Source organism: Podarcis erhardii, assembly GCF_964252035.2.
Source record: "Podarcis erhardii genome assembly, chromosome: 9".
NCBI lineage: Eukaryota > Metazoa > Chordata > Lepidosauria > Squamata > Lacertidae > Podarcis > Podarcis erhardii.
In genome coordinates this window covers 44,237,853-44,259,747 of record NC_138512.1, presented here as the reverse complement: position 1 = coordinate 44,259,747, position 21,895 = coordinate 44,237,853, and the positions used below count along the sequence as shown (strand labels likewise).

The 21,895-nt window shown below is 40.8% G+C and overlaps 1 protein-coding gene across 7 annotated transcripts in view; it reads right to left on the bottom strand.

Moving 5' to 3' along the window:
- INPP4B (inositol polyphosphate-4-phosphatase type II B) overlaps nucleotides 1-21,895 on the bottom strand; it is a gene marked incomplete at its 5' end in the record, with an annotated part of 286,774 nt that overhangs the window by 144,018 nt on the left and 120,861 nt on the right. For all 7 annotated transcript variants that reach the window (XR_014160193.1, XR_014160194.1, XM_081876074.1 and 4 more), the window contains 4 exons: nucleotides 710-826; nucleotides 4,487-4,605; nucleotides 12,094-12,138; nucleotides 14,905-15,129. Coding sequence is in view for 5 of the 7 variants with exons in the window: in XM_081876074.1 (XP_081732200.1) it covers nucleotides 710-826; nucleotides 4,487-4,605; nucleotides 12,094-12,138; nucleotides 14,905-15,129 (506 nt within the window). The remainder of the gene's footprint in view (nucleotides 1-709; nucleotides 827-4,486; nucleotides 4,606-12,093; nucleotides 12,139-14,904; nucleotides 15,130-21,895) is intronic.

The following is a 21,895-nucleotide window of genomic DNA, read 5'->3' as shown; positions in this document are numbered from 1 at the left end:
TCTTCTTGGCTATTATTAATGCAATATGTAATATTGTGTTAATCATTCATAATCCATAGCAGGTAAACTAAATACAAATGCAAAGCATTTTGTTTTTTGGGGGGGGGAGAGCAGGAAATGTAACACATGAATGTTTTTTAAAAATTAAGCATTGTCAAACCTTTGGGGTGGAAAACTGCATGAGAATATATAGACAAACTGTAACTGGGTTGCTGGATATATGTTGGTAAACAATTCCTATTCCATTTCCTCTTACTAATGTGTGTGTGTGTGTAGATGATACAAAATCCAGTCTTATAAAGTATACATTCTTTAGTAAGTAATACATAAACATTTTTAAAACTGATGGCAGATGGGCTGCAACAATACAAGTCTCAATATGAGAATAATTAAAGCCCAGTTTGATTATCGTTTCTTTCAGAACTCAGGTCTTACATGACTAGAACTCTATGATCGGTAACATATTTTGAGAGAAGTTATTTTCTTTCTACCCTTCTTATCTCAATCCATTCCATATGCTGCCAGACACAGTTAAGAGGAAAGCCACACACAACCTTAACTCTTTCTTTCCTGGCAACTTGAACAACAATTCAATACGATCAGCAACAGTTGAAACACCTAAGGATCAAATGGATGGCAAAATAAACTCATGGAAAGATCAGTCATATTGCTGTGCATATTTTAGCAAAAGAAGCAGCAAGGTACCTACCGTGTCTTGAGATTTATCCTTGACATCATAGACTGTTAGTTTTATTTTAGTCTCCTCATAGATAGGGTAATCCGGCGGGAACGTCACACCAGTCAGAAACAGTGGGTCTCTTGTTCCCTGCATAGCACAAGCACATAACTCAGATTTAGCAAGGTAGCAGCTGTGTGCCATGCTACAGTCAGCTATGGTCAATGAAACAATAGCCATGGGATCTCCAAAGGCAAGAGTTTTTGATGCAGCAAAAGCAGATTTGGATTGCCAACTGCAAGAGCCAGAGATACAAAGTGTAATAGCGCGGACATTTAACTCAGTATAAAGAGAGACGTTTTGAGATACAGAAGTTGAGTTCATGACCACAAACCACCCCAGGCAACTGTGTCACCGTATACTACGAAGCAGTACTCCTCTAATTAGGAACAGCCATTCAGCCACTCATTCATAATCCAAGACATATAAATTCACATGCACTCCATTTAAGTAGTCACATGTTACAATTCATGCAAAAGAACTGAAAATATGGGAAGCACTAGGCAAGGCCATAAATAGCTGTGTGGGAACCGTAAGCTGGAGTCACCAAGTTTCCCAGCTTTATATACAGAGCTTCATGTCTCCCTCCAAGTTTCTGCCTTTTATCTTCATGTATGGTTAATCATAGAATTGCAGAGTTGGAAAGGACTTTGAGGGTCATCCAGTGCAACCCCCTGCAATGGACTAGCAGAGAGAAAGCGCTGTACAACTTGACTGCCTTTCCACAAGAGCAGCAAAAATCCTTAAGTCAGGAAAATAAATCAAAACCACATATTTGGCTATGAAGCAGGGCAGAAACAGGCTGTGAACAATGACTAGATGGCATTTTGACCTTCAAGGCTAGTATCTTGGCAAAGGCATAGGCATAGGCATAGCTTGAACAATGTTTGATTTATCTATATTTTTTTAAAAAAAATCAATAACCTTTTCATTTTAAGAAGTATTTTCTCAACAATGCAAGCTAAACTAAAAACTGATTCATAGTTGAAATGCATAGGCTTGTAGTATGATGGAAATAATTCCAGCTAGGCTTATCAGGGTTTAGTACTAGAACCTATTTCTAGCACCCAAGTCTTAGTCATGGAACAAGCGATGTAAAAGAGAGTGCCTTTAAGTATGCAATGAATGCCTTTGCCTCACTACTGAGTAAAGTAAGTGTAGAAAGCCACAGCTTGGCTGGAACTAGAGTTTTCAAGGGCAAGAAGTATGACTTTAAAAGAGATTTTAGACTCAGCACCAAAGGCTACACCTTGGATGGTGCTCAGTAAGTTTTGCAGAATCAGCTTTAAAAATATTATTTTAAATGACACTTTGTGTTTAATATAGCAGGGCCGGTGTGGTGTAGCAACTGGAGTGTTGGGCTTCAGTGAGGGAGAATTTCCTCAGCCAAAAAGGAATATGTGGCCATGGGTCAGTGAATATATTTCAGCATAACCAACCTCACAGGGCTGTTGTAAACATAAGAAGAGAAGAAGAGGAGTTTGGATTTGATATCCCGCTTTATCACTACCCAAAGGAGTCTCAAAGCAGCTAACATTCTCCTTTCCCTTCCTCCCCCACAACAAACAGTCTGTGAGGTGAGTGGGGCTGAGAGACTTCAGAGAAGTGTGACTGGCCCAAGGTCACCCAGCAGCTGCATGTGGAGGAGCAGGGACGCGAACCCGGTTCCCCAGATTACGAGTCTGTCGCTCTTAACCACTACACCACACTGGGGCAGGGAATTTACATTGTCCTTAACAACTTGGAGGAAGGGCATGATAAATTTTGCATGAAGAACTTAGCTTGTTGATGTAGTTAGTACCGCCAAATATCACATTTCCTTCAAGTTAATTGTTGTTCTTCCACGCATAAGATACTCAGGGTATGTAAAAGCAGAAGTACTCCATTCTTTAGCCTACTGACTGTTCAGCTACTCAATATTGACCTTGGAAATAACACTGGAAAGCAAACAACCTAATATTCGCTTGTGTTGTGTAAGATGGTGTTCCTTCTTCTTATCCTTAATCACTAAAATGCATGTGTGTGTATATGCATGTCCACATGTATATATGTGGGGGGTGACCTTGCCCATTTTGGCCATGCCCACCATTGGCATGTATCCCCCAGAGGATGGGATTTCAGTCCTCTGGCTGAAAAAGGTTCCCCACACTCCCTCCCTCTCTCTGTCTTTTTAAAAGAAATTGCAGTAACACTACCATCATGGAAGAAGTTTGAAAAAAAACTTTTTGTATTTAAGTATTTTCAAATATATGTTTTTGAACCACATTTTTCATCTTAAAGCTCTATGCAGAGAGGTCAGATATAAATGTAACAGCTGCTTCGCTCTTAATGAAAGTGATAAAAAAGAATACCAATACTGTAAATTTATTTATAACTTGCCACAGACTTTTGCAATAAACCAATACCATACAATAACAGAAGAACTCTTGTTTAGGGTTCCAGCCAGCCAGTCAGCCATGCATTTCCTGCAAGATACTATAAGCTAGCAGGAGCTCAAGCAAGCCATTCTACTCTCCTTCTCCCACCTACATTACATTCTTCTTTTACAAGCAATTTTCCTAGGCAAAGAAACCGTTTTCACCAAATCTTTTGAGAGTTGTAATTGTCAGGGTTTTATCATTGCCGTCTTCCCCTGCTGTGTATTTTTCTTACTGAAGGTGTTTACTTCATGCTGTGATTAAAAGAAGCACGAAACTACTTGTCCACAAGCACAGGGGCTTTGTATGTTTTAAGAAGCAGTACCCTCTTGCGCGAAGATGGGATTTTGCAAAGTAGTCTTGTGATATTGCATAGTGGTCTTGCAGATCAATAAAGTTTTTTTAAAAAATCCCACTCAGCTGTATTGTTTTTAATTTGCTTTTAGCCTCCTGTGAGGGATACTGGTAGCATACAAATGGAAGAATACATGAAAATAAAATACAGAGTTTGAACATATATAGGGTTCTGTGTAGAATGTCAGCCAACTCTAAACTGTAATAGGAAAGGGTTCGACTGATGCCTGAACAGTCTGCTACAACAAATGCAGTGCAACACGCCAAAGCAGTCTGCACAAGGCCCATCCTGCTGTGTTGCAGGCTGTTTGAGTTACAGCTGTAGTCCTGCTAGCAGTTCAAGTCACGACAGCTAAATTTGCAGCCGGAAGACTGCTCAAAAAGCATTCCTTTGATGCATCAGGAAACTTTCTTTAATAGTGAGAAGCTAATTCGGATGTAGTTTCACAGAATTAAAACCTGCTTCCTTCCACAACGTATCCTAAAACTCCTTAACATGAATATTTGGTAACAAAAAGTAAACTCTTGTTCCAAGAAGCAGACAAAACCAAAAGTCACCAGGGCAAAGCCACACCAGGCAATGTTTGCTGCAGAAAGTTATGCCTACAAATATTATCAGTATAAACCGTAGAACGCATTCTTCATGAAGCACAAACCCTTGTGTTTCGGATGACATAGTTCATTGCAAACATACAGCATGCTAACATTTTCTTTGCAGAAACTCCGTATTTTAAAATACTTCTACATTTGGGGGGGAGGGTCTTAACATCAAAGGAGAAGCAATAGTTCCCCAGAGCATTTTGTAGCGTGTCTGAAAAGCCAAACAACTTTTTATGTTTCCTTCTGCAGAAGCAGAAGTTTCACAAACAAGCAAATGCCAGCAACTCCCCTCTCCTCCCCTGCTTTGTACTGGCTTAAAAAAGAAAAGAAAACTTAGCGTTTGATGACTAATGGTGATCGAACAAAGAAAGGAGCTCACCTCCACAATTTCTGTGCTTGTATATCGTGTTGAAGACTGTTCTCCAGGTTGAACCACGGTGATCTGCACAAATGTATTCAGTTTTCGATCACGAGTTGGAGCCACTAGATCTTTACATGCTGGAAATGGCACAGGAGAGAAGGGGAGGGAAAGTGGGGGGAAATCTCTGTAAAAACAAATCAAAGTGAACACACCGCTCTGTGGCAAGGCAGACTGAGCTATGTTTCAGAGTTAAATTGCAGAAAAGCTTCAGCTGATTTAGCAGAGGAAGTCCCTTGGAAGTACCTTACAGAAATAGGAAGTCACATGTTGAAAGCTAAATTGAGTTTTCATTTCCACTAACCATCTATGCAATTCCTGCAAGGCTTTCCTGTGGAACTGGTTCAGCTCTTACATATGAACGTACTAAGCTCCCACTACATGTATGTGCATATGTGCACACGCACACAGACACACACACTTCATATAAGCAAATTTACACACACAGTAATTCAAATTTCAGCCCCCACACCCAAGTATCCTGATGGATAAGCTTTCAAATAATTTGCCATGAAATCATTCTCAGACACCCCAACTTAGTCACCTTTTATTTAAACAAACTGCATCGTGCTTGACTGTTTCAGGGAAGTCAAATTAAATACTGCCACTGGCTATGTTGATTTATATGCTCCAGTAAGACATTATAAAATTTCTTGGCAGGGCTAATCACAGGGTGAAGATTCCATTTTTAAAGCAGTAGAGAACACAAATGGCAGGAATTGACAGAGTGTGTTGCCAATTTTATTACCATGCAGTAGCACTGCAGCTGCAACTCTATTTTTGAACAGGTTACAGGTAAAGTGTCTTAAGGTGATGCTTCTGTTTAAGGGGAAATTGCAATTTCTCAGCATATAAGTTACTGGAGGAAACCTGCTGAACTTACCCTATAGAAGGAGTTTTATTCAACAGCTCAGAGAACAAACCCTTCCCATGAACAACTAAGCAATTCATTTATTTTTTAAAGTTGGTAACGCCACAAGTCTACTCTCCATTCCACCCCTCCTGACGCAGTAGGGGGGTAATAGTGTACTTTTAATAACTCACCTACTGATGTGAATGGGACAGCTAACAGTCCAGCAGCTATATCACACACATAGTTCCTAAGCTTTAGAGAGAGCCACCCCACCCCCTCAAAAAAACTGAAAAAGGTCAAACTAAGCCAACCATGGGGCAACAGTTACAACTATATCCTTGGGGAGCCAAACAATCTATTGATTCTCATAATCTCCACAGAAGGTATCCCCAAAGATTCTGATTTCTTAGGAATTAATTGTTTGTTTTTGCATATAGATTTAACATTACAAAAAGTTAATACAAAGAGGGCGAATCTCTCTGCTACACCTCATAACTTTAAAGTTACATGGGTACAATATCTGACCAGCCTGGTGAGGTTACTGTGTAAAGTGCAAGACACAGGAAGTGCAAGAGGAACTGTGACCAGCTTTCCAGGAACAACCAAGAAGCACTGAGTAGACAATCATTCAACGCAAGCTGCAAGTCCAGAAAACTAAGCAAATTAAGATTGCTTAGTGTATTTGAATCCTAGAAAACCATACAGTAAGTCCAGTGATTGTGCAAACTGAGGATGAATTCAGATACTCAGCTTAGTCACGATATGGAAAGAGGACACTGTATGGACACATTGCTTGAATGCTTTATCACATCCAAAATAAGAGGAGATACTATGCATTTACAGCTGGACTTGCCTGAAACTGTTTCCTGTTGTGATCTCGCCACTTATCTGTGATATGTCAAAGCACATTTAAGTGAATGGTTCCAAAACAAAGACAAATAAAATAAAAGAAAGGAAGACTGGTGAAGTCAGTGGTTTTGGTAGCTGTCTTTTCCTATCTATATTCATAACATTTTACTAATAGCGCAGGGAGCTGGTCCACTATTCCTCAGACCTTGTGGGGGACCGGACTGTATTTTTAAAAATATACCCTGCAAGCTGGTCCCGCAGCTACCTCTGGACCTGGAGGAGGAACGCACTCTGCACGTGCTCAAGAGCACGTCTCGGTACCACCCGCTCACCAGTGTTGTTGACAAGCAGCGGCCGCTTCATTGGCCTGTCCCTGTGGAGCTCCTAGGCAGCGTGCACCACACGCTGTGGCCTGTCATCCGAGGCCAAGTCGGGGGGCAGGCCGCGCACACAGAGTGCTGGGCAGGTGGCGCACAGCTCACCCTACAGCTGCTCCAACGCAGCCGCTGAGCGTGCCACCAGCAGCAGTGCTGAGCCAGGCACCAGATGCAGGGTCAGCAGGTGTGCCAAGCTCCAATTGAAGCCCCGCAACGTGCCTGTCACGATGCCCATGGTGCGGCCCAGACCCACCGCCTGCCCACCGGCCCCTGTGTCCATGGCCGTGCTGGGTTTACCTCAGCAAGTGGGCGGCAAGACTTCCTGCAGCCAATCCGAAGCCATGCCAGCATCACAGAAGTCAGTCTCCGTGCGGTGAGGCATCTGTGGCTTTTTTTCAAGGAAACGCTGCGCCGCGCCAGTTTAGCTCAGCACGGGGACTGACCAAGTGGGTGGCAGGGTCCGTGGGATGGATTTACGAGCCTGGTGGGCCGCATCCGGCCCCCGGGCCATAGTCTGCCGACCCCTGTCCTACGGCCTATAGGAAATTTCTTTCTAGAGAAAAGAAAATTATGCCCCAGGACACAATTGAGAAGACACCCATCTGCTTTTCTCAAGAACGATGAGCCCATAAACAATCATCAGTGCCTCCATAAATGCTCTTTGGAATCCAAAATGGAACAGACTTTGCTCAAACCACCATATGATGCTATGATTCTAAGATTAACTGCAATTTTATTTAAATCACTAATATTTTAACATTTTCATTTCTTTGAAGCTCCAATAATTTGCTCACAGGCTGGAAGGTAATAAAGATAGCCCAAAGCTGCCATCTCATTAATTGGCCTAGAATGTCAGATAAAAAACTCATCCCAAGGCCAATAAAAACTGCCAAGCCACTAATCATCTTCCACAAATCAATGGCTTATGTGAATGCTGAATGTCACACTCAAAAAAAGGTTTCTGATCCCAGCAACCTGTGTAGAATGTCATATTCTGTTTCAGTTTGTTTAAAGGTCAAGCAACACTTATTTGCTCATAGCAAAATACTGACCATGCTTAAAATGTTTTATTTCTATTTTGGCTCACAAGTCAGTTTTATCCCAATGTAATAAAAAATATTAAATATACTTCTAGGCAAGTTATTGTCAGTAAGCTTACTTTCTCAAATACACTTAAGGTCATGCTCTATCAACAGCCACTTATATGGCCAGGGTAGGGAACCTGTAGACTGCCAGGTGTTGTTGAATTATAGCTCATGACAACCCTGACCATCACACATGCTGGCTGGGCTGATGGGAGTTGAACAATACCTGGGAAAGACACAGGTTCTCCACTTTGGCTTGGATTCTGACTGCCTTGTGTATAAGCTGAAAATGCTTTTGCTTTTGTGCAGAAGGGTCACCAGCCTCTACCACAGGAAGGAAAAGAGGGAGTGGTTTTCTTCCCCCTTCATCTTTGTGGTTTAGTAAACTTCATACACAGCACAGCAGTATGTTGAGTTACCTATGGGAGATGGAACTCTCACAAGCGATAAAGCACTGCTCTCTTTCCTGGCTAGCTCAGTCCTAGTTGCAGTGGGTTGTTGCAGGCAGTTGTCAGGGAGCTGGGAATTCTTCCATGGGAAACATTCCTAGCACCCCAAATTTTAACTCAGATGTGCTCTTTCATGTGAAAACAGAGGGATTTTAAGGAGTGCTAGCAACACACATAAGGATTCTGGGAAGGATTCTGGAACAAATATATATATACACACACACACACACACACACACACACACACACACACACACACAAAATTGTTTTTTACACATGTTTTCCAAACATAACATCCCATTTTAAACAACATAACAGACCTTTGGCTATCACAGCCTAGGACTTCCATTATCCTCGACTGATGGTTTTCTAACTTCCTTTCTAATTTTGCATTTTATTATTATACTTATTGCTATAAAATCCAAATCCTAAACAAACTCCTTCGCAGTAATTCATATAGTTCTCCTTACAAAACGTCTTGTAACCCTACAAGCAATGTCAATTGATTACAAATGTCTTTCAAATATATCATGAATTTCTTCCAGTCCTTCAGGGCAGTCTGGTCTTGCTGGTTCTGAATTTTCCCAGTTGGATTCTGGGAGGTATTTCCAACCTTATAGGGCAGCGAAAGAGAAAGTGTTCCTATTGTACCCATAGCCAATACCCACTGTCAGGCCAGGGGTAATGCACTATGATAGCAAAGGAGCACATGGAGAGACTTTTGTGAGAGTTTTACTCATAAAACCCATAAAATTCCTTAAACATACCTCAGTTGTTAATAAATGTAGCTAAGACTCTTGAATACAGACTCTATGGTCTCAGGGGAAAAACCTGCAGAATTTGGCTTAGACAATCAACCCGTGAGCTATATTGTTTAATTTTCTAAAATGAAAGGAACATGCCAAAAGGATGTAACTGTTGGCCAAACCTACCAAAGCCCTCACCATTGGCTTCATTGAGAGATCAGCTGCCATTTGACTCCTTCCCTCCAAAACTGTTTCTGTCCCAGAACTGCTTTGTAACCTGAGTTTGCTCATTTCCTCTTCCCTTCCCTTCCTTTTTTCCATATGAGCCACATCTTTTAGAGTAAAAGCTAAAGGACCCTTGGACGGTTAGATCCAGTCAAAGGCAACTATAGGGTGCGGCGCTCATCTCAATTCAGACCAAGAGAGTCAGTGTTTGTCCACAGACAGATTTCTAAATCATGTGGTGCAATGGGACATCATGATGAGTGCCAGAACGCACGGAAATGCTGTTTACCTTCGTGCCGCAGCAGTACCTATTTATCTACTTGCACTGGTATGCTTTTGAACTGCTAGGTTGGCTGAAACTGGGACACAGCAACGAGAGCTCACCCCATTGCACGGATTCGAACTACCAACCTTCTGTTCAGCAAGCCAAAGAGGCTTAGTGGCTTAGAACACAGCGCCACCTACGTCCCTACACCTTTTAGAGTGTAAGGCTGCAGGCAGCGACTATGTACAGAACAAAGTAAATTTTAGGTACTTTAAAATTATTTTAAGAAGTAACACCAACAACCCCACCCCCCAGCAATCATGAAAATATTTTCACCAGTAGAACTCCCTGATGAAGCCAAGGGCATCTTTGCAAAATAATGGATGTAATCTGAGGAACAGAACCCCATTAGAACACAAACCATCAAAATAAACAAAATTTGCATTAATGGTGCAAGTTAGTGGAGTGATACATTTGTCCAACTGAATGTAAATGTTGTAAAGCTTAGCCAAAAACAAATTTAGGCCAGCTTTTGAAAAATATGTGAAATAAGTAATACAGTGCATAGAACAAATCAGAATGCTTTTTTTTAATTAAAAAAACCCCCAACCCTGTGCTTAAACAATTTAATGCATAATAAATAACTGAAACCATAAACTTCTCCAAGCCCCCACTCTCAAAACACTGAGTCCCTTTCTCTTTGTTATTATATCTTCACTTCATCTCCTTTAGTCTGAAATGTTTGTCAAAGTCCCATCCCATTATCTGCTGCATCACTCCGGAACATCAGTGATAAAACTGTGTCTCTTTAAAATGGTTAAATCCCAGCAGGACCCTTCCAGCTGTTAAATAGCTTTTCAAGCTCAGATATCCACTAACTTTTCACTGAACAGTGGTTACTCAAAATACTTCCCTCAAACTATGCTTTTTAATCCAAAACAAACAAGTAAAACTTATGACTGAAAAGTCTTCTTTCGCCTACTGGCTTTAGAAGAAAAACATCATAGGTCACTATCCATATATCCTTGCCTCTTTAAAATCTGAGCTTCTCTAATGGGCTGGGCTTCTCTAAAGAGCTCAAGTCAGAATCATTCTGCAGAAAAGCAAAATCTAAAAATAAATGCTGGTATGAAAAGCATAGGATAGAAGCGATCCTTTCCTTCTGTTGGTCCAGACAAAAGGATAGATCTGGAACCAATGGGTTCAAATTACAAGAAAAAATCATTCCCTCAGATGACTGTGTACTCTCCATCATTTGAGGCTTTTAAGAAGAAGTTGGATAGCCATCTATCAGGGATACTGTAAGAGTGGATTTCTGTATTGGCTGGGCTTGGGCTAGGTGACCTTTGAGGAACTATTACAATAATTGGGCTTTTGGAAGGGAAAATACACTACCCAAGAATATCGCTATGTATCATACAGTATAGAAACAGGCTTAATGTAATTTTAATGGTATATTTTATTATTTTATGCATGCTGCATCCCCACTTCTGGATTAAAAAGTGGGAAAGAACGCAATCTATCAAATATAAGGCTAAGGCTTAGGATAAGGTTAAGAAATTGTATTACCTGAAATGCAGTATACGTCATGATGAAATAAGATGACTTCTGGCCTTTACAGTAAAAGACAATGACTACCCAGCTACTAAAATAATTATGGAAGTAAAGCTGCAAGCCCAACCCTACTAACCTAAGAGTGAGGCCCACTGCATTCAATGGGACTTAATTCTGAGTACACTTTTTGTGGTTTGGATTGCTGCCAAAGTTATGAAAATGTAATATCCAGCAATTCACTAAGCAGTTAGTAGGTTGTAGAATAAATCTGGGCACAAGTAATCCACACGTTCCTTCTATCTAAACAAAGCTAACATTATTATTCATCCTAATTCTGGTCTTAATTCCTGCCATTAAATTCACATTGCATCATACTGAAGTATCTGTTATAATTGTATAACCTAATACCGAAAGAAACTTGCAAAGCTTGCAAAGTTCGTAGGTTTTGAAGAAATGACTCAATGTTTCTGAAAGCACTGGAATTCAATTCAACAAAGCAAGGGAAGGTGCACTTTTTACAGGAAAAAAGTGCTTATCTAATGCTATGAAGACATGTTCAGTTAATTAGTATGCTTGACTGATTGAACATTTTAGCTATGCTACATGTACTTTAACAAAAAGAATGGCATGTACCAGTTAATAAGATACACTTTGCCAAAGAGACATTCTGTTTCAAAAGGTAACACTCAAGAAGCTGCTGTACCTTGAAATTAAAACCTTTCCTATAAATAATTTTTACATGAACATATTAATTAGTTCAACATTAAAAATCCTATCTTTTATAGACCTGCATATATTATAAAGGTTAGAATGCGTAAGTGTTCCAGCCCCAAGTTTGCAGTGTTTAATAATAAAAACGTCTGAGCCAGATCATCAGTAGATTAAACAAACCAAACTGCTTCCATTCAAGGTTTTAGAGATTCATTTACAAGGCCACTTGATAAAATGGCTGTTATATGCCTCTCTTCTTTTCAGGGCTTTCTAAAGTGGAAAGTCATGCTCTTTATATATTATATAATTGTATCCAACTAAGTTCTACTCAGAGTAGACACAATGGATGTTAAGGTTGTCATGCCCATTGTTTCTGTGGATCTACTCTGAGTATGACTTGGCTGGATGCGACCTATCAACTTTAGTTTTATGCAACATTTAAAGTTGTGTCTTACCAAGACTGAATTCAAGTTTTGGTTCACTGACAGTCCTCTGAAGATCTGTTGGTAAAAGAGTATCTAGTTAAAATATATACGGTAATAATTCATACACTGGAATTTTATATGACGAAGTATACTTAGCATTGTACCAATGGTACCTACAGTGAGCTGCAAATCAAGATGCAATGTTTCACCACATCTACTTTTTTTAGAGCCCACTGTAGTTGATCAACAAACAACATTTTTTGTGTTCTAATGAATCACAATCATAGTGGGAAAGCTATCCTGATGAAGTAATTGTTATCCTGTGCACCAGTCAAAGAAAATTGGCTATGTCATTTACATCAAATTTTCTCAGAATGCAAAGCTCACTGCTGCTTTTTTCAACAAATTATTACTTCACCAGAATGGCTGGACATGTATTTAGAAGGGTCACATGACTAAACTCAGTGAAAACTCAGTAAACATCATAATATTTCCATAAGACTATCAGTGCAATGATATCAATGTCTACAAGAAGTAAACCCCATTTAATTTAATCAGGCTTACTCATTGCCTAAACTTATGTACTTGGAATTAACTCCCATTCATTTCAGCAGAACTTACTTCTATGCAACCAAATTTAGAACTGAGACTACCTGTCAGTTTGCATTTCTTAGTACAGAAAGTATTGATCTGATGTACAGAGATCTTTCCTGTTCTACTTAGTTCAAGAGGGTTCTTGAAGCTTGTCTGTGTGAAAAAAAAAAGGTTTCTGATGTTTGGGTTATTCCTTCTGGGAAGCTGAGTACAGCTGGTTTATACTGGTTGTGTTATCTTTTCTGTCAAGGTCATGCTGACTATAATAGTCAGGCCAGGAGGAGCCTGGGTTTCACTAACTTTCTCTTTCTATCTCTTTGTTCTGGTGTGGTGTTTCTGTTCTGTATGCTATAGTGTTAAGGTTTAGTCTTATTATATGTTCTTGTTAGTTTAAAGTAAGTCTGCTGCAAATGGATTTCTTATGGACTGTGCCAATCCTGAATGTTATTGGATTTGTGACCATTATGCTCATTTGCCTTCAGTAGCACTAAAGCTCTGCTGGATGAAGTACAATTGTCTCTGGTCTATTTTTTGGAAACTCTGCAACGTGTTTAGGTTTTTTCTTCCATGCATAGCGACACTACCATGGATCACAATCCATGGCATGTTTATTGGGGTTCCCCACAATTTCCCTTGGAATAACAGAACCTAACTCACCACCCCAAGGTTTTTGAAACTCCCTATAATTGCAAAAGAGGCTTCTTATGTGGTATGGAGGGCTGCTGTCTTAAATACAAGCCCTGCTGAACACATGGGAGTTGCTATAGCCTTAGCTGCCCATAGTTAGCCAGTGATGCCAATTCATTCAGCTCCTTTCTTCTTTGACAAATTTATATGATGTTGCCTTATGATTCAGAAGCATGATCAAAATTCTGACAGGCGGAGTACTATTGCTTGGAGTTAAAAAGGTAAAGGTACCCCTGCCCGTACAGGCCAGTCTTGACAGACTCTAGGGTTGTGCGCTCATCTCACTCTATAGGCCGGGAGCCAGCGCTGTCCGCAGACACTTCCTGGTCACGTGGCCAGCGTGACAAGCTGCATCTGGCGAGCCAGCGCAGCACACGGAACACCGTTTACCTTCCCGCTCGTAAGCGGTCCCTATTTATCTACTTGCACCCGGGGGTGCTTTCATAGAATCATAGAATCATAGAGTTGGAAGAGACCACAAGGGCCATCGAGTCCAACCCCCTGCCAAGCAGGAAACGCCATCAGAGTACTCCTGACATATGGTCGTCAAGCCTCTGCTTAAAGACCTCCAAAGAAGGAGACTCCACCACACTCCTTGGCAGCAAATTCCACTGTCGAACAGCTCTCACTGTCAGGAAGTTCTTCCTAATGTTTAGGTGGAATCTTCTTTCTTGTAGTTTGGATCCATTGCTCCGTGTCCGCTTCTCTGGAGCAGCAGAAAACAACCTTTCTCCTTCCTCTATGTGACATCCTTTTATATATTTGAACATGGCTATCATATCACCCCTTAACCTCCTCTTCTCCAGGCTAAACATGCCCAGCTCCCTTAGCCGTTCCTCATAAGGCATCGTTTCCAGGCCTTTGACCATTTTGGTTGCCCTCCTCTGGACAACCAACTGCTAGGTTGGCAGGCACTGGGACTGAACAACGGGAGCGCACCCCGCCGCGGGGATTCGAACCACCGGCCATGCGATCGGCAAGTCCTAGGCGCTGAGATTTTACCCACAGCGCCACCCGCGTCCCTATTGCTTGGAGTTAGGATACCTTAAAAAAGCCTATCTCTCAGTCCTGGTTCCCATTTCTATAATGAAAGTGTTAAACTAATGACCTGTCTCTAATTACTTGTTATAAGGGTAAATACAGTATCATACTTTGAACATTAAATGTCCTGTAGAAATACATGCAAAACAACATTTGTACGCAGCATCTTAAAAAAAACAACAACACTACAAAGAATAGTTTAACTGACAGCTATATATCTGCCTTCCATAGGAAGCAAGTTATGCAAGCCAGAAGCAAAATACATTATCAGTATTATATTAACATGCCTGTCTACAACAAAAGAGAGGGGTAACCTGTGCTCATCCAGATAATGTTTCATTCGAATCCCATCAGCCCGAGGCAACACTGCCAAATGGTTAGTGATTATGAGCACTGGAGTAGAATAACACTTGGCAACAAAGATTTCTAATCTGCCTAAAACTGGCCATTCACAGAAGAGAGGATTTCCACCAAAAAAAGGTATTAACAGGATTAAGGTCCAATAAACAACATGCTTACTTGTAAGCTTAGACTCTGCAAGAGTGTCTGCCTGTGCTGATGGAATGAACTGATGTACTTCATCTGCTGCTCTTTCTTCCTTGATTTCCATGATCAGTCTCTGGAGCTGCTCGATTTTATTGCGCAGACCTTCAGAACTTGCCTCTCCGAGAGCCACAGCCCAAGATTCACAGTCAGACCTTGATGCAGCTTCAAGGTAAAGATCTGGTTCTCCACTCTGAAACTCTGCACTCAGAAAACATTGACACACTTTCATTAAGACAGACATTAACAGATGCGTTTTTTAAGATTAGGGCAAGACTGATGCTTGCAGTGACACAGAATATCATACAGCTTCTCCTCTTGTGTCACAGAAGCAAATGAAATCAAGCTGCTGCTCTTCACATTCAGCACAACACAAAGTCCTCACTGCACAGCTGGATCTTAAAGCAATTAATGTGTCCCAAAACTAGGTGGCAGTATCATTAAGCTGAAATTTAGAATCCCTATCTGATGGCTATCTGGCAGCTTAGCCGGTAGCTTTCAGGGAAACCAGCTTAAGTATGAATTTGATTTAGCAGGGTCAACAGGCAGAATTCTGTCAAATGGACTGGTGGTATTCATTAAAGCAAAAAGTGTTCATTATTCTTTTTATTAGAACTGCCCTTTACACTCAGCTGCCCATTCACTCTTGTCAGATTACTGTTCATCAATACCTGGCAACAATTTAGAACAATCAACCAACAGGTTATATGGAAAGGCTTCTGGCCTCATAGCTACCCATAAGTAGCTGCTGCAGAGCCTGATAGAAGTCTAGTTGTCTCTTGGGTTCACAAGGAAATTCAAGTAGCAACTAGGATCATTCATTTGATTGGAATTCACAAAGGAAACAGTCTCTAGGCATTTAAGATTCTGCCATGGAGACAGTTTCATTTAGTTGCAAATTCAGCATGACATTTAGTGTGGTACAAATGTTCAGGCATGGACTAAGGGGAGGGGAGCAAATCAATGCTACTTTAACAGAAGACACCAACTGATTTAGCTATATATCTGAAGGAATAAAACTGGTAGCTGTTGGGTTTTGAAGCTGAACACTGAAGCTAGCTAAATAAAAGTTGGTTCCCAATATTGTATCCCATTCTTCCAACATTCCACTGTACTTGCAGGGTCCAACTAGATGTGATGAGGCATGTGTGGTTTTGATCCATGAATCTCTCCAATTCACAAATAAAGTGTGAATGAATGAATGAATGAATGAATGAATGAAGCCTATCAGGGATGTGGAACCTATGGCCCTTCAGATGATGTTGGAATCCAGCTCTCACCAGCCTCAGCATGCATGACCAATGGTCAGGGATGATGGGAGCCAAGGTCCAACAAAATATGGAGGGCCCTAAGATCCCTATCCCTGCTTTACATGAAAAGGAGTATTATGGGGTGGATAGGGAACAAAAAACCCAACCATCCACCTTGCTGTGCTCCATTCCTTTAAGCCAGGGATTGAGAACATCTAGTCCACAAGCTTAATTAGGCCCAGCACAAGGTCCTACCAGCTCATTTTCCCAAACCACAAAGCTGCTGCACACCCAGCATTATACATACAGTGGAGATGCAGCTGCCAATGCCTTAAAGTACACTCTTGACACTTTGAAGTCCCAACAATTGCTGAGACTTCAAAGCATGTCATCTTGATGTTATGTGGCTTCCCTTGAGTTCCATAGGGTGAAATAAACAGGCTGTTAAAAGAAGGCAAAACCTGCTACTGACTCCTGGCATCTGGGTAATGGTGTTTCAATACATGCTTTCATTTCCAACCGTATAACTGCCAACATTCCCAGTGACTGACAATATTCTTTAAAACCATACACATTTTTGTCTTTGCGTTTGTATCCTTCAAATGTCCAATAAAGCTTGATATTGCCATTATATGATATTGCTATTTTAACCGTATTTCATCATTTTATGTCCGTAAGCAGCTCAAAGAATGATGTTACTGAGCAGAATAATAAAAATGATACCACCACTTGGGGTTGAGTTTATGACCCTACATTTACTCATGCTTTCATTTACTGCTGTTATTTTAATGTTGCTAAATGTTGTTTGTTATTTATTATAACAGACTGCAATTTTATAATATTGTTGTTCTACTGATTGTTTTGTAAGCAGGGGGATGCAGGAGCAGTGTGGTGCAGTGGGCTGCAACAGAAAGGGGAATGACAGAAATTGCAGGGGGGGGGTGTCCACATGTAGAATAGGCTTCCATTTGAACAAGGGAGCCTCTGGATGCCTGCCAAAATTCAGCTGAATTGAAACCTCTTTTAAAAAGAAGTTATACTGTGAAATTTTCATGTCGGTATTAAGAGAGTGAACTTGCTTATTCTGCATGAAATATATACTGCACATACATTACCCACTCCTGACAAGCTTCTTCTAAGGGCCAGAGTAGCCATGATGTTAAATATCCCTTTGCATTTAATGTGCACATTTTATAAAAATGCAAATAGCAACCCCTGGGGATAAGCAGCTGATCATTATTAGGTTCAATGTTCTTCAACAACTCTAAAGAATGGAAGCTTCCTTCAAGTAAATGTTTGCTGTACAGTCGTACCTTGTTTGCCAAACGCCTTGGAACTCATACATTTTGGCTCCTGAATAATAAAAAATGGAAGTGAGTGTTCCGGTTTTTGAACAATTTTCGTAAGCTGAATGTCTGGTGCGGCTTCCATGGCTTCTGATTGGCTGAAGGACACTCCTGCAGCCAACTGGAAGCTGTGCCTTGGTTTTCGAACTGTTCCAGGAGTCAAATGGACTCCCGGAACGCATTCTGTTCAAGAACCAAGGTACGACTGTACTTACTAACTTGCATGTACATACTGCTTCTGATGAGCTCTAACTCCAGTTGCATTATTCTGATAACTGGAACTAATGTCTACAGCAAGAGAACATTGATTTTTCCCCCTTTTACATTAAGTTGCAACATATGGAAGCAAATTGACTTTACTGTATTCTTCCATGTTGGGTGCATGCTAAATGAATCATCCCATTGCCTACATGAAGAAAATATTTGGGTTCCAAATCTAGTTTGGTAAAACTGAAATCAGAATATAAGACTTTATGGTCCGAATGTTGTTTTATTTCATAAAAGTCCACAATACCTTCTATTATAGGCACACAGCAGGGGGTTTATTTCTGCTTATACCACATAGCTAATAAGAGTGTTTGCCAGGACTGTTTTCACTGCCAACAACAAGCCAATGGAGAAGACACTGTACACAAATTAGTTCAGATGTTCAACTATCATTTGTTACAAAACATCACCCACCATATGGGGCTTCATGGACTGTCAAGTTTAAAGAAGATAGTTGGCTAATTAAAAACATAATAATTAGTAGGCCTGTATAAGGAGATCATCCGTTCAATCACACATACAATCACTTCCTTCATGTTAGAGTCAAGGCACACTGACCATGCAGGGGAAAGAAAGCAAAACCCGAGGCACATTCATCATAAATTATCAGAAAGCGCTTGTTTAAAAATGCATTTTCTTTTATGATTATTCTAGAAGTAGAAAAATATGTAAATTAATATGGGGAGGGAACATTGAGAGAAATAATTACAAATAGCAAGCAAATACTTAGTCACATGATTGCTCCAAAGATCAAGAATGTGAGGATCTGCCTGATCTGCATCTTGTATAACCAATATGAGTGGATTACTAATGTCATGCTTCCAGTTACAGATAGGTAGCCGTGTTGGTCTGCCATAGTCAAAACAAAAAAATTCCTTCCAGTAGCACCTTAAAGACCAACTAAGTCAGTTCTTGGTATGAGCTTTCGTGTGCATGCACACTTCTTCAGATACACTGAAACAGAAGTTTCCAGACCTTTCTATATAGTGAGAAGGTGGGGAGGGGTATTACTCAGAAGGGTGGTAGGAATGGGTGATTGGCAGATAGCTGTGATGAGCCTGTTGACGACTCTTAACGACTGCAATAGGTCTTACAGGAGGAAGCAAGGGGTGAAAAGGTGAAAAATGGCTTTGTCATGTATAATGAGATAAGAATCCAAGGTCTTTGTTCAGGCCAGGTTTTTCCATTGTTTTAAGTTTGGTGATAAGTTGTAATTCAGCAGCTTCTCTTTCCAGTCTATTTCTGAAATTCCTTTGTAGTAAAACAGCTACTTTGAGATCTTGTATAGAATGTCCTGGGAGATTGAAGTGTTCTCCTACTGGTTTCTCTGTCTTGTGATTCCTGATGTCCGATTTATGTCCGTTTATTCTTTGGCGTAAGGTCTGGCCTGTTTGTCCAATATAGAGAGCTGAAGGACACTGTTGGCATTTTATGGCATACACAATGTTAGACGATGAGCAATTAAATAGTCCCGAAATGGTATGTGTGATGTTGTTGGGGCCAGTAATGGTGTTGTCCGGGTGTATGTGGCAGCAAAGTTGGCATCTGGGTTTATTACAGGCTCTGGTGCCAGTGTCTGTGTTAGGTCTGGTTGTAGTATTATTGTGGGTTAGGAGTTGTTTAAGACTGGGTGGCTGTCTGTAGGCAATGAAAGGTCTTCCTCCCAGAGCTTGAGAAAGAGAACTGTCATTGTCCAGGAGAGGTTGTAGATCTCTGATGATGCGTTGTACTGTTTTAACTTGGGAGCTGTATGTGATGACTAGAGGTGTTCTGTTATTTTCTTTTTTGGGTCTGTCTTGCAGCAAGTTCTCTCTGGGTATCAGTCTGGCTCTGTTGATCTGTTGTCTAACTTCATCTGTTGGGTATTTTAGTTCTAAAAAGGTTTGCTGTAGATCTCTTAGGTGAGAGTCTCTGTCAGTAGAATTGGAACAGATGCGGCTGTAACGTAGTGCCTGGCTATATACAATGGACTGTTTGGTATGTTTGGGATGGTAGCTAGAGGCATGTAGATATGTTTGTCGGTCAGTTGGTTTACGGTATAAGGTGGTGTCTATGTGCCCATCCTGTATTTTTATAGTAGTGTCCAGAAAATGTATTTCTTGCATAGATTGATTCATTGTTAGGTTGATTGTGGGGTGAAAATCATTGAATTTCTGGTGGAAGGTGTTCAGGGTCTGTTGACCATGTGTCCAGATGATAAAAATATCGTCAATGTATCGCAGGTATAAGAGAGGTTTGAGTGGGTAAGAGTTTAGGAAACGTTGTTCTAAATCTGCCATGAAGATGTTGGCGTACTGTGGGGCCATGCGGGTGCCCATTGCTGTGCCGCTGATCTGAAGGAACAGGTCATCACCGAATTTGAAGTTGTTGTGGGTAAGGACAAATTGGCAGAGTTTGGTGGCAAAGTCCGCTGTGGTTTTATCTGAAATGGTGTTCCTTATAGCTTGTAAACCATCGTTGTGTGGGATATTGGTATACAGGGATTCCACATCCATAGTAGCTAGTATAGTATTGTTGGGAAGATTATTTAAAGATTGTATTTTCCTCAGAAAATCTGTGGTGTCACGTACATAGCTGGGAGCACTGATGGCATATGGTTTCAGAACAGAGTCCATATAACCGGAGACACCCACTGTAATAGTGCCAATACCTGAAATGATGGGGCGTCCTGGATTTCCTGGTTTGTGTATTTTAGGTAGAAGATAGAAAGTTCCTGGTCGAGGTTCTGTTGGTGTGTTAGTGAGGATCTGTTCTTGGATGTGTGGGGGTAGCTCCTTAACAATCTTGTTCAGTTCTTTTTTGTATTCTTGTGTGGGGTCTGAATCCAATTTTATGTAAAAGGCGGTATTGGAAAGTTGTCTGTGAGCCTCCTGGATGTAGTCAGTTTTGTTCATGATGACGACAGCTCCACCTTTGTCCGCTTCTTTAATTATGATGTCTGGGTTGTTTCTGAGATTATCTATGGCGAATAAACGGACATAAATCGGACATCAGGAATCACAAGACAGAGAAACCAGTAGGAGAACACTTCAATCTCCCAGGACATTCTATACAAGATCTCAAAGTAGCTGTTTTACTACAAAGGAATTTCAGAAATAGACTGGAAAGAGAAGCTGCTGAATTACAACTTATCACCAAACTTAAAACAATGGAAAAACCTGGCCTGAACAAAGACCTTGGATTCTTATCTCATTATACATGACAAAGCCATTTTTCACCTTTTCACCCCTTGCTTCCTCCTGTAAGACCTATTGCAGTCGTTAAGAGTCGTCAACAGGCTCATCACAGCTATCTGCCAATCACCCATTCCTACCACCCTTCTGAGTAATACCCCTCCCCACCTTCTCACTATATAGAAAGGTCTGGAAACTTCTGTTTCAGTGTATCTGAAGTAATGTCATGCTGTCATGCCTATATTCTTACTTAAGAGTCAACTTCTCCTACATCAGAACCGATTCATCAGGCTGTTTCCTAAACAAGGCAAATGCACTTAAACAATGCAGAGTTCAATTATCTCCCCAAAAGGAGGACACAAGCTATCCAACCTCTACATGCTCCACAGGGCTTCTGCAGTGATGTCCCTGCACAAACTGTGCTCAGGAGATTAAATCAATTACTATAATAGACATGCACACACAAAGTCAGTGGAAAGTTGCTATTCTCCTATTTTTGTGCATATTTTTGCACTTCTATTATTTGTGTTCATACTGTGCTTTGTTTCCATTGTTCCCACTCTGGGTTCAGTTGGCGATAAAGAGTAGGCTAGAAATATTTTTAATAATAATAATAATAATAATAATAATAATAATAATAATAATGTGATTTCAGCCCATTTGTGTTGTCATGTTCCCTACTGGAACATAAAACGGTCACGACGACGAGTGGAGCGGGAAGATCCCAGTCACAACTAGCACAAATTTATCCTAAAGGAGACAGTAAAGGTAAAGGGACCCCTGACCGTTAAGTCCAGGGGTCCGCGGATGACTCTGGGGTTGCGGCGCTCATCTCGCTTTACTGGCTGATGAGGAGACAAGGCAATTCCTGAGAAGGCTGACTTAGCGCCAGTAGCTGTCTATGCCCTTGATAGTGAAGCCAATTGCCCAA